A 16,327-nucleotide genomic window follows, 5' to 3' on the forward strand; every position below is an offset into this window, starting at 1 on the left:
AGAAAAACTTCCCTAAAGCAACTACTGATGTCATCTATGCCGCGATCTCATCGATGCAGAAATGGAGCATTCTACTAAAGGAAGAGGACACAAGGCGGATCTTGCGATGAAAGGAATCCCTGCTGGGATGGCTGAAGGCGTTTACTCCTAGTGTATCAGCTATTACTGATATAGTTGAGATCTAAAGTGTACGTTGCTGTATGAGCTTGTGAACGTGTTGGTTTACTTGTAGCTGATAACCCCAGGAGATACTTTTGATGCTTTCTTATAAGCAGAAGTAAAACTCAAAAAAAGCATGCTAGCACCATCCTGTGAGTTCCTCTTACTTCTCCTCTCTGGTAAGATTGGACCCTGGGCTTTTTTCATTACCCTCTAGACTCTCCATAACCTGATCAATTACAACTCCTTGCTGCTCCTTCCTTAAATCCAATGCCTCCTCCTAAGTTTGCTGATTGTTCAACTCTTAACAGTTGTATAACCATTCAGTTGGCGGATTTGACTCCTCACTAGTGACTATCCTCACAATGTTATCTTCTGGATTCACAGCCCAAACTTCCTCTTCATCTTGTAATTTAACGAAGTTATTTTTACTCTTGTTTGAGCTCTGTGTCCGTCTGTCGTTAGAATCCGAGCCAGCAAGGGGTTTGCGTATTGGCTTAGTGTGGGGTGTACGACCCCGGATACCCACGGCAGGCCACATGGGCTGCGCCCCTAGGGGTGGCCCAGCTCACAAGACGAAGTCTTGCGGGGCACGACTCTGCTCGGCGCCTCCCGCAAGACATCGGGAAGATATCCTGAAGATACTACGAGATCTGTTAGGATATGTATGATCTCAAGATTCCTGTAATCAGTTATTACTTTCCGGTTATCTCTCAGATCTAACCGACTTGTCACCCTGCTCCCCGGACTATATAAGACGGGCAGGGACCCCCTCCAAACTCACGCAATATCATACAATAGCTAATACAAACCAACAGACCACATGAGTAGGGTATTACGTTATACTGACGGCCTGAACCTATCTAACTCGTGTGTCTTTGTTGCCTTCTTGTTCTTGATCTCACGCTCCTCTGCCAATCAAACTACCTTCGTGGGACACCCCTCGGAGGACTACCGATGATATTTTGTCGACAGTTGGCGCGCCAGGTAGGGGTGTGCGTGCTGTTTCCTTGTCAAACAAGATGGCTTTTTTCCGCAGGCCCTTCATCCCTTCCGCAACCCGGCCAGATCTTCACGGTCAGATCCATCTCGTGGGTCATCAACACTGACGGAGTCGGAGAGCTCCTCGAGCCGGGGCAGATCAGTTCTGCGCCGACCACCCCCGCACCTGCAACTCCAGATCCGATCTCAGAGCCGATTTCGAGGTCTCCTTCAGCAACAACTCGCCATCCGCTTCCTCGCTACCAGAGGAGGCAGATCAACAACGACGATCTAATCGAATCCATCGATCGGGTCGGATTGAAGCTCGCCGACTGTCTCTCCATCGCTGAATCGGCTCTAGGCACTCTGGTTCAGCGCCGACCACCCTCCGATCAAGATCTATCGGAGGCCGCCCGGGAAACTGCAGGGGTTATGGCCCCACCTTCGGGTTCACCAACACCGCCGCCGCTTACCAAAACTGCCCTGAGCGGCAAACTCGCCGACTAGGTGGACTACATCCATCTACCTGCTGACCAGGTCGCCATCTTGCTTTCGCCAGCCGTCAACATGCTACACTTAGGCCGGAGCCCCGGGTGCCCCTCAAGACCATCTCGGAAGAAACTCTAGGCTCCAAGTCTCAGGGCTCTACGGAGATCATCGCCGAAACCTTCTCTGAGCAACTCCTCCTTCCACCCTTCCAGGGTGGTGCGATCTTCAACGTTAGTATCAACAACCCTCCTCGGAACAGCGAAACCGAGGAGGAGAGCATTTCAGGAGAACCGGAACGTCAACCGTGCCTAGCGCCGAGAGAATGAGGCAGCCATTGCAAGGCCTGAGGCTACTTGGGATAATCGGCTCGATTCACAAGGAAGACCGCTCCCGCTTCACCGCGACCTCGATGAAGAATTTCTCCGCATCGACGACCACGATTATCCCAAGCGCCAATCTGGCAGTAGCCACCAATGAGCTCGCTCGTTTCCCGCAAACACCTAAGCTCGCCAAGATCGCCGCCATGCTTAAAGTGGCTCACTGTCAGGTCAATGAGATTCGCGAGGATCAGAGACCATCGTGCTCTACGAGCATGATTCACCGATCAGCTACGCCAAGATCAAATCGCTGCCCCAGTCAAAGCCATTTCACCGACCAATCGCTACCTCTCTAGGGGGAGCCTAGGGCCATCGCACTGAACACCATCGCCAACATGACTAGGAGGTCAAACAGGATGCTTGAGTGCATCTCAGCAACCTCCGGGATGCACGACGGCGTATTGAGCAACGTCGCTTCGGTCGCCATGAAGACAAAGTGCATCATCGCCAGGAGTATGAGAAGGAGTACGGCAACCCGAACTCAGCCCTCGAGCCCATCCCTGACCGCAACGCCACAGACGATAGTGTCGACAACCTTGAGGGGCCTCCTGCTTTCACAAGGGCACTCCGAACACTTCGGTGGCCCCGTGGTTTTAAGATCACTAGGGTCGAGCCCTACGAAGGAAGAATGAACCTGACACAGTGGCTATAGGCTTACGCCACTGCTGTCCATGCTGCTGGAGGAGACACCAGTGTCATGGCGAATTATCTCTCCATCATGCTCACACCACCCGCCATGAGCTGGTTTACCAGCCTTGCACCGGACTCCATCGGATCATGGGAAGAGCTGAAGAAAGTCTTCACCGACAACTATATGGCCATGTGTACTCGACCCGACACCAAGCATGATCTTAGCCGCATCAACCAAAAGCCATCTAAGCTCCTCTACAGCTACATCCGACGTTTCTCCAAGATGAGGAACTCTATTCCCAACATCACGGAAGCTGAAGTCATCACCACCTTTATCTGAGGACTCCACCATCATGAGCTTCGCTCCAAATTCAACCACAAGCCGCCCATCGGTATCGGCGAGATGATAACTATAGCCAACCAGTACATCGACGCCGAGGAAGCCAAGGTGCGCTTCAATGAGGATGCAGGCACTCATCGCCCATCTCAACGCTACGACAACCGCCCCGACGACCAGCGCCACAGCGACCGATGCCCCGACGACCGCAGCTACCATCGTGACAGCGGCCATGATCAGACAGGAGGACACTGGCCTAGCCAAAATCACCACCGCAAGCCAAAACACATCGTCGCTGCCGTCAGTCAACATCGCGCCAAGCGCAACTATGACGAACAGTACCAAAAGATCCTCGATGGCCCGTGCCCTCTTCATAAGAACATCAAACACAAGATGAAGGACTGCATTGGTTTGGCCAAGGAGTTCCAGGACAAGAGGCTCGATGACGACACCAATGATGGAGCTGGAGGTTGCCGACCACCTGTGGGCAATAATAATGCCTTTCAGGACCATGATAAGGTGGTCGCCACCACCTTCGGAGGCCTCGCCTCCACTGAGAGTAGAAGAGAGCGGAAGCTCACCGCACGACGGGTGCTCTCGGTTACTACGAAAGATGCCACCACTAACCCTAGCTATCACCCATGGTCCGAGGTCCCCATCACCTTCAGCAAGGCCAACTAGTGGGTGGATATTCCCTACATGGGGCATTTTCCCCTTGTCCTCGACACAACCGTACAGAAGGTGCTCTTCAGAAAAGTGCTCATTGACGGTGGGAGCACTATGAATCTCCTCTTCACCGGAGCCCTAAAAGAGCTGGGCCTCGGCTTGTCCGATCTCACACCTTCCGACTCCACCTTTTGGGGTGTGGTGCTAGGCAGGGCCTCCAAACCACTTGGAGAGATTACTCTACTAGTTTAGTTCGGCACGGCAAGCAACTACCGCATCGAACATATCAACTTTTACGTTGCCGACTTCGACACCACCTACCACGCCATACTTGGTCGGCCAGCTTTGGCCAAGTTTATGGCCGTGCCGCACTATGCCTATCTGGTGTTGAAGATGCCTTCGCCTGCTAGAGTCTTGGCCCTATGGGCCAACCTCACCATCGCCTACACTTGCGAGACGAAGAGTCTCGTCCTCGCCGAAGCTACCAACCTCTCCATCCAGATGGCTAGCGTGGTCACCGAAGCCAAGATAGTGCCTGCCAAAGACTTGGAGATCCTAGAGCTAGAGCCTCCCCATGCCTCTGCCAAGTCAAAGGAAGTCAAGGAGGTCGGCCTCGGCCTCTATGATCCCTCCAAGACCGTGAAGATTGGGGCTCACCTTGACCCCAAATAGGAAAGCATGCTCGTCCCTTCCTATGTGCCAACACCGATGTGTTTGCTTGGAAACCTGTAGACATGCCGGGGATACCACGGGAGAAGATCAAGAACTCCTTGAATGTCTCGCCGACCACCAAACCGATCAAGCAGAAACTCCACCGATTCATGCCAAACAAGAAGGAGGCTATTAGGGTAGAAATAAAATGGCTCTTAGCTACCAGATTCATAAAAGAAGTGTATCATCCAGATTGGTTAGCAAACCCTATTCCCGTTCAAAAAAAGAATAAAGAATGGAGAATGTGTGTTGATTATACTGATCTTAACAAACATTGCCCTAAAGACCCCTTTGGCCTCCCTTGGATAGATGAGGTTGTAGACTCCACCGCTGGCTGTGAACTGCTCTCGTTCCTTGATTGTTACTCTGGCTATCACCAGATTTCCTAGAAGGAAGAAGATCAAATCAAGACATCGTTCATCATGCTCTTTGGTGCCTACTATTACAAAACTATGTCCTTCAGACTCAAGAACGCCGGTGTAACACCTTGGGTGTTAGCCTTGCATAACTTGACTTGCATAACATGAGCATGAGCATCAAGCAATCATAAATCATCATTTACAATTGAAACATTTGATCGAAACATATGAAACATTACTTGTTATCTCGTGTTTCTTAGAACATATGCATATGATCATGTACAAATGAATGCAAGTGGGTAGTGCTAGTCACTAAAACACCTTAGCTACACTTAGGTTAACAAAAGGAACCTTGTTCATGAAGGCCACATTTCATGATCAAGCACTTAAGTGATATTTCATGTGTTGACCTGAATAGCTATATGAGTGACTACTACATGAAATGCTTAAATGACCTTGCAAATTATTTTAACATGCTTAGGATATCATTAGGAACAACTTTGGTATTTAGTGCTAGGGCTAGTTTGGTCATTTAGCCATGGTTTGAATGTGTATCATGATTTCAAAGTGGCATGTTTGACTAAAGTTGAACTAGGTGTTAGGGACCTTGCATGGAGGAGTTCACTAAAACAAAGTTGTAGTGTTTGGCATAAGGAACAACTTTTATTTTTGGGTCATGGACTGATTTAGCTTCTAACATGCTTGATTGGGTCCCACAAAAACCAGCAAAACCCAGCTTTCAACACTTAACGATTTTTTTTTCTAAGTCAGGAACCCTGATAGCCTGATAGGCCAACCTTGAGCACGATTTTTCTCAGTTTCGGTTGCGAATTAGCATGAGATGATTGAACAACATTTGTAGCTGGTACTTAGGACTACGAAAGTCATTTAGATCATTTACGAGTTGGAGCCACGGATTAGCAGTTAAATCAACGAGAAAACTCGCTGTCAGGCGGCCAACGGTGCTCTGACGAACTGAACCGGGCACCATTCAGTGGCCGAACACCGGCAGAACCCGCGCGCCGCGTGTCCCCGGCGACGGCCGCGCGTCGCCAGCGCTCTGATCGCGCAGGCCACGACGCGCCCGAGCGTGGCCTTAACGTCGCCAGCGCCCGCCCGAGCCACCCCGCGCCTCATTTCCCAATCTCTGCTCCGCCTTCCTCGCCGCAGCGACAGCCGAGCTCGGCCCGCGCCTCCGCAGTCGCCATAGCCAACGTCAACTCAGCCCTCGCTGCTTCTCCACCCCGGCAACGCCTCCACTAGTGCCCTAGCAACCCACTGCCTCCTCCCGTGCTCGCTGACCGAGCTTGGTAAGCCGCCGCATCGCGTACTGCCCTCACTGGAGCCCCGCCACGGACTCCGTCTCCGTGGCCACGTCGCCACCGTCCATCCCAGGCCGCGTTAGGGCACTAGATAGCTCCACCGTAGCTCGGTGATGCTCGGCGCAGCGTCCGTTCGAGCCACCATAGCCCACGCCGGCGTACCGCCGTGGTCCAGCCCCGCCGTTCCGCCATGGTCGCCGCCGTTGTCTCTAGAGTCGGCAATAGGTCCGGTCATGTGGCTCAGTAGGTTCGCCAGGTCATGTAGGTCATACCATGATGACCTCACCGCCGGCGAAGCTCACCGTCGACGAGCCGCAGCCGCGCAGTGCTCAGCAGCGCCGCTGCTCTGCTCCGTGTCACTGACGCGTGGGGTCCCCTGACCAGCGGGTCCCACCTGTCAGCGACAGCAGTAGTGAAGGCTAACTCATTTTGAATCCAGTTTTTGATTTGTTTTGTGAAATTTGTATCTTCAGTTTGGTAGCTCCAAAAATTGTGAAATAAATATGATTGTGTTGCTTAGGAAGTGTAGTATTTAGTAAAAATATGTTCTTGGCTTCAACAGTAGAAATTTCTGGAGATTTAAATAAGGATTTGAAATGTGCTTTTGAATGCATTCAAATTTGTTTATTTTATATCTAGAGTTCCTGTGCTCCAAAAATTATGAAATTTTTGTGGTAGGCTATTCTTGTCATACATGAGCTTGGGTAAAAATTTGAGGACCAGTGCATGTGTAGATCTATAGTTATAGATTTTTCTTTTATAAATAGTTAATCCTTGCATGAATTTTTATAAATTAATTATGAGTCCAAAATTCATGAAATTTATTGGAGGTGATACTAGTACCATATGGATGTTAAGAAAAATAAGAAATCTATTGCTTGACACTTTTCAATAGGATTTTCCATTTATGCTATTTCAAGCCTTGCTTCCTTATCATTTTTGTATAGAATGTTCTACTTAGTAAAATAACATGAAATTTTTATAGTAGTCCTTTGATAGCATTAGTAAGGCTCTGTAAATTTTTGAGAATTTATTAAGCACATCTGATATATATTTATTATTTAACCTAGATATCTAAATAAAATAATAAAGGCAATTTAATAAATAGTTTGGGCTTCACCATTATATCATCTTAACTGTAATTGGTATGCTTACACTGTTGGTAGGATTCTAGTTTGTCAAATTTGGAATGATTACATAAAGTAGAAGTATTCTTACTTTATATTGCATGTTAAATCATTTCCGGACTGATTCTAGAGTGTGATGAGTTACATGTTGAAACTAGTGTAGATTGTAAAAATGGTTAATAACAAAGTTGTCGAGAATTTGATAAGCTTTCCAGAAAGTCCAGGATCACTATTTTTGGATTTGTAGAACTCCAGTTATGAGTGAAACGAGTAGCTACCGTTTGTGGCATAATCGATGCATTGTAGAAGTAGTTAAGTAATAATCAAGAAGAGATATGCACCTACTCAAACAACGTGATGCACTTGTTAACATATATGCATTCGTAATACTTATACCATACTCATGCATCTATGATCGGAGGAAGAGATCACGTTGCTGGAATTCGAAGAAGCAGAGGAAGGGAACCCGCAGGAGAATCCGCAAGCCCCAGCTCCCGAAGGCGTGGAGCAGAACCCTGAAGAGCTTCCGGAGTGCCCTGACCACCGCCCTACTTCCTTTCTGCGAGGCAAGCCCCGGAGCATTATAAGTCTCCCAGTAATTTACAAATGTTTACTTACGTATTTATGATTGATGCATTAGGTATAAGAGTTGAATGAGACCACTTGATGCATGTACATTCCTTGTCCAGATATTAACCCTTTAACCGGTATAGGTCCAGGATCGAATATATGCTTAGCCATGCTTAGACCGGTAGAAGTCAGGTGATGTCCTGTCACCTGCGAGAGATAGGTGGATACCGGAGCACGGTTGGCTATATCTGCTATCGTGGAACAGAACCATGTGGTAAAAATAAATTGAGACCGGACGGGAAGTCGATAGAGAAGCAACAAGACATGGAGGTCTTGGGTGTGGATTTATCCCCGTCTGTGTCGATTAAGGACCGTACCATTGTTGGCGCTTCTGACAAGATTGAACGCATGCCTCTCACTTAGCTGGCCGGATAACTCGTTCCGACCGCGAAGCCGAGTAATTCAACTCAGGCCGGGAACCGTTCTGTTGTGCGCTCCTTCCGGGGAACGATCAGACTGAGCCCAAGGGCAGGCTTGGCCTGAGCATCCTGGCATCTGGTGTTCCAGATTGTGCGGCGTGGTACGGACCCGCGAAATGTGTACCTGAGTTGTACCAAAGGTGACCTAAGACTATCGTGGCTGATAGATCTGGGTTTGTGTTAGGAATAAATTCCCAGCTGGTTGAAATCGATTCGAATCGCCGTCTCTCCCGGATAGTGAGAAACTTGGCTAGTCCCAACATCGTAGCAACTATATTATGAAACATGATGGTTCAAATGAATATGGAATTACAATACCTGCTATGGTTACTATTGTATGATTCTAAATAATATACCACATGTTTGGCACAGGATAGTAGCTAATCTAGAAATGGATAGTTATAATTAACTTGATAAAAGAATCACAATTGTACAACGGTTAATTGCCTTTTTCGCAAAATGTTGTCAAGTTACGTCCACTTATACAGCCTTGCATAATCCTTGGAGTCATTTTATTTCTAGTTCATGACGGGTAAGTCTAGCTGAGTACCTTCTCGTACTCAGGGTTTATTTTCCCATTGTTGCAGATGGCACTGTGTATCATGGTTATTGCAAGAGTTGCTTCTATCCCGCTGTGGATGAGGAGTAAGCCTTGGGCAGGCTTCTTTAGTAATTCCTATCTTTGCTTTTGTGGACCGTGATCTGGCTTGGCACTGTATCAAACTATGTTGGAAACTTTATCTTCGAACTTATTTGCTTCCGCTTTGTTTACCAAACTCAGTTTGTAATAACTTTTTATTCGTACTCTGATGATGAAAAGTATCTGCGAACCGTATGTAATATGTGGCATGTATGTTGAATCCTGTACGATCTTGGTTGTTGTAAATCGTTTATCGAGACCCGTCGTGGTACTCGACGGACTACCGGGTTTATATGGATTCAAGTATGACAGTGCGACCGCTTGCGGATTGCCATTATACTTGTATTCTTATAAATTGGTCGGTTCTGCGATAGCCAGAGCAACTTATCAAAGGGCCATCTAGATGTGCCTTGACCAACAGATCGGCCAAAACATCGAAGCCTACATCGATGATGTGGTCATCAAAACCAAGGCTGCCGATAATCTTATCGTAGACCTTGAGGAAACCTTTGCCAACTTGAACAAATATCGATGGAAGTTGAACCCTTCAAAGTGCATCTTTGGAGTTCCATCCGGTATACTGCTAGGCTACATTGTCAGTGCTCAAGGCATCAAACCTGACCCTGACAAGGTCTCTGCCATCACCAACATGAAATGGCCGACATGCGTCAAGGATATACAGAAGCTTACAGGCTGCATGGCCGCCTTAAGCCGCTTCATATCACGCCTCGGCGAAAAAGGGCTACCTTTCTTTAAGCTCCTCAAGGCCTCCGAGTGCTTCTCCTGGTCGGAGGAAGCAGACATAGCTTTCGAGCAACTCAAGTTGTTCTTAACAAAGCCTCTGATCATAACAGCGCCACGACCAGATGAAACTCTATTGATCTACATCGCCGCCACTTCCCACGTTGTCAGCATAGCTATTGTCGTCGAACGCGAGGAAGTCGGGCACACCTACAAGGTGCAACGTCTAGTGTACTTCATAAGCGAGGTACTTAATGAGCCCAAAACTCGTTATCCTCAGGTACAGAAGTTGTTATATGCAATCTCGATTACGTCGTGCAAGCTCCGACATTATTTCGACTATTACAAGATCGCCGTGGTCACTGAGTTCTCTCTGGGGGACATTCTCCGCAACAAGGAGGCCAACGGTCGCATCATCAAGTGGGCCATTGAGCTCGGTACCTACTCCATCGAATTTAGAAGCAGGCCTACCATCAAGTCACAAGCGCTTGCTGAATTCATCGCTGAGTGGACTGAGATCCAAGAGCCTATCGTTGCCACTTGCCCCGAGCATTGGGTGATGTACTTCGACGGCACCCTTAACATCAATGGTGCTGGAGCAGGCATTATGTTCATTACGCCAACCAAGGATAAGCGCCGATACGTTCTCCGGATACATTTTCCAGCCTCCAACAACGCCGCCGAATATGAAGCATGTCTCCACGGACTCCATATAGCCATCGAGCTTGGCGTCAAATGCCTCATGGTATACGGCGATTCTGCACTAGTCATTAACCAGCTTAACAAAGACTAGTCTTGCTCCAGTGAGAAGATGGACGCATATTGTGCCAAAATCAGGAAGCTCGAAGGAAAATTCTATGGCATCGAGTATCACCATGTGGTACGTGACCAAAATCAGCTCGCCGATCACTTATCCAAGCTGGGCTCTTCTCGCGCCATGATCCCGCTGAGGGTCTTTGTTCAAGATCTCCTAGCGCCATCCATCAAAGAAGATAAGGAAGTCGAAGAGCCCCCTGCCGAGCATTTGGTACTTGTGGTACCTTCGTCGGTCACCGATTGGAGGGAACAATTCATCAAGTACCTCACCAGTGCCGAGGTACCCGCCGACAAGACTGAAACTGAACGCCTAGTTCGTCGAAGCAAGCTTTATGTGCTGGTGGATGGTAACTTGATGAGAAAAAGTGCCAAGGAAGGGATATTGCAGAAATGCATCACCCAAGAGGAGGGAGTAAAACTACTTCTCGAAATTCACTCTGGTTCCTGCAACAACCATGTGACCTCGAGAACACTGGTCGGCAAGGCTTTTCGAGCTGTTTTTTATTGGCCCATAGCCGTCACTGACGTAGAAGACCTCATCCGACGTTGTGGAGGATGTCAATTCTTTGCTAAGCAAATACATGTGTCGGCGCATGAGCTGCAAACCATCCCAGCTTCCTGGCCCTTCGCACGCTAGGGACTGGACATGATCGGGCCTTTCAAACCAGCACTAGGAGGTTTTCGGTACGTATATGTCGCCATCGACAAGTTCTCCAAGTGGATTGAATATAAACCGCTCATCTTGGCTACTGCAAAGAAAGCAGTTGAGCTCTTCGAAGATATTATCCACAGATTCGGTCTACCAAACAACATCATCACCGATCTCGGAACTACGTTTACTAGCCATCACTTTTGGGACTTCTACGAAGACTATTGCATCTCCGTCAAATATGTCTCCGTTGCCCATCCAAGAGCCAATGGCTAGGTCGAATGGGCAAATGGCATGATCCTTGATGCCCTCAAAAATCGACTATATCAGAAAGAAGAAAAGCACCCGGGCAGATGGCTCAAGGAGCTTCCATCTATAGTCTAGGGACTGCATACTCAAGCTAGTCGCAGCATCGGCATGACTCCATACTTCTTGGTCTATGGCTCAGAAGCCATACTACCAGCGAACATTACTTTCCAAGCACCTAGAGTGGAAAACTATGATGAAGAGTAGGCTGAGGCTATTCGGTTAGAGGACGTCGATAGGGCCGAGGAAGAACACCTAATCACCTATGTCCGCACAGCTAAATATCTGGAGGGCTTGCGGAGGTACTACAACCGAAACGTCAAAGGTCGTTCATTTGCTATCGGTGATCTTGTTCTCCACAAAAAACAAAAAACTGAAGGGATGCACAAGCTCTCTTTCCCTTGGGAAGGGCCTTATGTCGTCAAAGATGTTACTCGACCAGGGTCTTATTGCCGAAGTGACTTAGAAGGAGTCGATGTTCCCAACTCATGGCACATCAAACACCTTATACGTTTCTATCCTTGAAACAATCCAGATATGTACTCTCCACTTTTATATTGAGTAAAGTTTTGGTCTCCATAACTTGTCTCCGTTTTGTCTCTATTGTGGTCTAACATCCACTCGTGGTCGCCGAGCTCCATTCTACCTCATAACGAACTCCAATACGTAATCACCATAATTGCGCCGACCACGTTTCTCCAAATCGTCAACCACGTTTCTCCAAAATCGCCGAACACGTTTTCTCCAACGTTAGCGCCAAACACGATTTCTCCAAACGTTATCGCCGAACATGTTTTCTCCAAAATTGCTGAACATGTTTTCTCCAACATAATCGCTGAACATGTTTTCTCCAAAATCGCCGAACACTTTTCTCCACATCTCTAGGATATTTCGCCTATCGGAGAGCAACATACTTTCTTTTCTGTTCTCTTCGGAGAAGACCCAGTCTCTGATCTCTCCCTACACGTGCTATGGGCTCCACGCTCTGCGTTATGGGTGGTCAACTATGGTTCTTTGGTCTTGCCTGTTTGTCCTACACATCTACAGGCTCCGCACTCGACGTTATGGACTATGGGTCAGCCAAGGCCGAGAGTTCAACATAGAATACATTGCTCGGACGCTGCTTATGCTACCTTTATCTCCAAGTTCGTACAACAACCGCCGAGCAGCACACGTTCCGCGCTGTTTTTTATGGAGAAGACCTAGTCACCGACCTCTCCCTACACGTGCCACATATTCCGCGCTGTGTCATGGGTGGTCAGCTGCGGTTCCTGGGTCACGCCTGTTACTCCTACACGTGCACGGGCTCCGTACTCGACGTTATGGATGATGGGCTAGCCAAGGCCATAGGGATCATTAGCAGACCAACTGGTCGGATGCTACTTGAACTACACATAATCGCATCAGGATTGAAACTACGAAGATTTTTTCGCCAAAATACAAGCAAACTGCAAATACTGCATATACATGCACCTTGTAACATTTATTTGATAAAGAATCATTTCTTGCGCTTTCACGTGTTCTAACTACACTGTCAAGATTTTATAGATGATAATCTATGAGAAGATTACTAAGCTCCGCCATTACCATCCGTCTCACCAAACATATCTATATCGTTGGCTAGCATCTTCACTGCGTCCTCCACCTCATCCTCCAGCTGCTGGGTCTCTACATCGCTCAGTCCTTCGGCGAACCCACCCCCTATTGACTGAAGGTTGATGGTTGGGTAATGGGACCGAACAACCGCGAGGACATGGGTAGTAATGGTCATAATGGTGTCGCGATTGAAGGTCTTGAAGTTCTCCCATGCTGCCTTGCACCTCTAGATGATGGTGTCTGAATGTTGCCGCCTACCGTCGTGCTGAGTGGCCAGTTCCAGATCGACGCAATCAAGCACCGGCTTAATGGTGGCGATTATAGCGTCGAAGTTCTCCTTTTGGACCTTGGCCTCCTGCACCAGCACATCAAACTATGCTTTGGCTTTATGACAATAGCCTGCAAGCGTTACAATGATCCATCATACAAGGAAGCTACTTCAACAGTAATTCCAACAAGGAGGAATTCACCTTTCAGCTCCTCAGCAAGTTTGTACGCCCGCTTTGCTTCCTTAGCCTTCTCCCGGCGAAGTTGATCGATGGCCTGGCACATTTGGCCAAGCTCAGCGTCTTGCTCTACAAGCGCAACAGTTGTCACTGAAAATGTGGCTGTTTAGCAATACAAAAGTACATTCATTGATATACCGTACCTGCTTTCTGCTTGGATACACTATTAAGTTGTTTGGTTTTCCTTTCCAGCTGCTCGAAAGAACTTTTTAGTTTGCCGGAGACAGTGGCCAACTGCTCGGACTGGCTCTGCACCTGCTCGGACACAGCAGCCAGCTTTTCGGTCAGGCCCCCCTTCTGGTATTCCAGGTCCCGCGCGTTCAACTCCGCAAGGTCTTGTTCGTGTTGGGCCCTCTGGATATTCTTCTCCGAGAGGTTCATAGCCTCTTTGAGTTTTTTGTTCTCCTCAGCAAGGGGCTCCATTCGCTTTATCAGCTAGCGGCACTGCTTAGCAACTCGAGTTATTTCCTATAAATGCACAATGATAGTATCGTTATCCAATTCCAAAAAACAACCAGGACCTTTCTAGACGCAATATTAACCTTGATTTGTTTCATCACACCGGTAAGGGCAGTCTCCAGTCTCCTGAATTCCTTGGTGGTGTCCTCCTCTTCGACAATTACTATTTCATTGCCGCGCTTTCGGAGGATCTAGACTAATTGGGGTCGAGGTTCGTCATGCACGATCTCCTCCACCTCGTCCTCCTATGTTGCAGCCAGGGGCACCACCTGGGGGCTTGGTGGCTGGATAGCAGGTCCGACCATGCCCTCCGAAGCATCGGGGAGTGCCGTCTGCTCCTTCGGCGCTGAAAGCTTTTCTGCTCCAGATTCTGCCGTTGCCGAAGGTGATGTTGCCGACTTGTTCAACGTTGTAGGTAGTCGTTCGCCACCACCAAGCCCACCAGGGGCAGCGATTGGCTCTCCCACGTGCTCCCGAGTACTCGGGGACTCTAGGATGGGGTCTACTGGTATCTCCCCCGCTCTGGGGCCAGCTTCAGGTTGCTGCTCAGTCTGAGCGGGCGGGGCTGGATCTATCGTTTGCCTTGCACTATATCATATCAGTTATCCAGTCATCAAAGAAGTAAAGAAAATACAGCATAGTAACTTCAACAAAAGGACACTTACGGTTTGGTCTGATGGATCAATTTCTTAAACCAGTGATGCCTGCCCGAGCCTCCAGGTGCAGCCGCGGGGTTGACTCCTGTGCTCTGCTGGGGAATTCTCATTTCTTCCTTAGTCGACCTCGGTTCTACCTGCTGCTCTAGGGCCCTTTCCGCCTACTGCTCCAGGTCCACTTCCGCTTGTTGCTCGGGGACATCCATTGCTCACCCCACAGGGACTTCTGTCATCTGCTGTGCAGAAATTCCCTCCGCCCGCTCCTCGGGAACTTTCCTCATCGGCACCTCACGGACTTCTTCGCCTATCCTAGGTTGTTCCACCATGCATGGGCTACGTGGAGGTTTTTTTATACTCGGGGGAGAATCCGTCAGAATCTCATCGTCGCCAGACCAATCGAACACTGCGGTCCTTCGTGTTCGATTGGTCTAATCATCTCCAAGTGAGATGCCGCCTGGTTTGCGGGGAGCAGTAGCAGCTGTTTTCCTCTTCTTTTGGGCTAGCTCATCTACCGCCGGCCTCTTCCCTCGGCTTTTCACCAATACCAGGGGAGGACTCTCCGTCCGACTAACATCCATACCTCTGGATTCCGAGGAAACGCCAACGGAGCTTTCTTCAGGTTGAGGTGGTGGTCGTGCATCCACTGCTGGCGGCCAATCATTTTTCGACATGCCTAAGAAATACACTGCCCTATCCTGCGAATGGATCTTCACATGAGTGGATCAGTCTATTGTTCGGCAATGACAAAATAAAAAGCTTCTCAGAAACAAACAGTTGGGATATTCACCTGAGGTGACAGATTCTTGCAGTTAAATGGCTTTGTGTACCCTGACAATCTGAATGAGGCAAGCAGAGTGAACAGCTCGGCAGTCCACTCTTCAACGATGTTCCTGGATAGTATTTCTGGCCGCTCTCAAGTACCATCGGTCTCCCCTTTGAATTCGAAGCCTGGGTGCGCCCTCTCTTTACAGGGCTGAATGCGGCGCACTATGAAACTTGCCGCTACCAATCCACCATTGGTCCTCATGCCTTTTATTAAGCCGAGGAGTTCCTTCACTTGCTCCATATCGTCGTTGCTCGACAGCTCCGACCAACTCCTCTGGCTTTTTGGGATGTGGTCGGCGTTACAGCGAACCGCTGGGTGGCTTTGCTTCATGTAGAACCACCTGGTGTTCCACCCCTTTAGTGACATATTAATCGGCACGATAAGGTATTCGCTCGCCATTCCATCCCGCAGCTGAAGGTACACCCCGCCGACCACCTTGGAACTAGTGCCGCCTCTCTTCTTCAGCCAGAATAGGTGACGAAAGAGATTGAAGTGGTGTAGGATTCCAAGGTATGCCTCATAGAAATGGATGAAGATTGAGATGTGCAAAATGGTATTGGGGTGGAGGTTGCACAGAGTAACCACACAAAGCTCCAACAGATCCCTCATAAATGGATGAATAGGAAATCCTAACCCGCGCCAGAAATAGTCTCGAATACCACTGCTTCGTCAGTATGGGGTGTTGGGAAGGACTCACCGAGGGTTGGCCGCCATCCGGTGGTAGCACGATCAGGGAGAACGTCGGCTTCCACCAATCTGTTTAGCTTCGCTTCTCCTATTCACGACGGCACCCACTCATCGTCACGTTGGGCCATGGCGCCCGTCTTCTTGGGACTAGTCTTCTTCGATTTCGTAGCTTCCTTCTTCGGCGCCATCTCTCAGATCTGGTTAGGGTTTGGCGGCGGAGGCAAATGTGGTTGCGGAT

At 48.7% G+C, this 16,327-nt stretch overlaps 1 protein-coding gene across 1 annotated transcript; it reads right to left on the bottom strand.

Annotated features, from left to right (window-relative positions):
- Positions 1–13,181: 13,181 nt before the first annotated feature.
- LOC136507480 (uncharacterized) lies at positions 13,182–13,884 on the bottom strand. The gene is made up of 3 exons (XM_066502190.1): positions 13,605–13,884; positions 13,394–13,530; positions 13,182–13,310 (listed from the first exon to the last, which is right to left on the bottom strand). The coding sequence occupies exons 1-3, from the start codon at positions 13,882–13,884 to the stop codon at positions 13,182–13,184; spliced, it is 546 nt and encodes a 181-aa protein (XP_066358287.1).
- Between the last annotated feature and the right edge of the window lie 2,443 nt (positions 13,885–16,327).

Source organism: Miscanthus floridulus, chromosome 15, assembly GCF_019320115.1.
Source record: "Miscanthus floridulus cultivar M001 chromosome 15, ASM1932011v1, whole genome shotgun sequence".
Lineage (NCBI taxonomy): Eukaryota > Viridiplantae > Streptophyta > Magnoliopsida > Poales > Poaceae > Miscanthus > Miscanthus floridulus.

Excerpts from the sequence above, each read along its gene's own strand:
- LOC136507480 (XM_066502190.1), bottom strand. The coding sequence starts at position 13,884 with ATGGAGCCCCTTGCTGAGGAGAACAAAAAACTCAAAGAGGCTATGAAC. Across the intron at positions 13,531-13,604 it reads TGTATCCAAGCAGAAAGCAG|AGCAAGACGCTGAGCTTGGC; the intron begins GTACGGTATATC and ends TTGCGCTTGTAG. Across the intron at positions 13,311-13,393 it reads TTGTTGGAATTACTGTTGAA|GAGGCCAAGGTCCAAAAGGA; the intron begins GTAGCTTCCTTG and ends GTGCTGGTGCAG.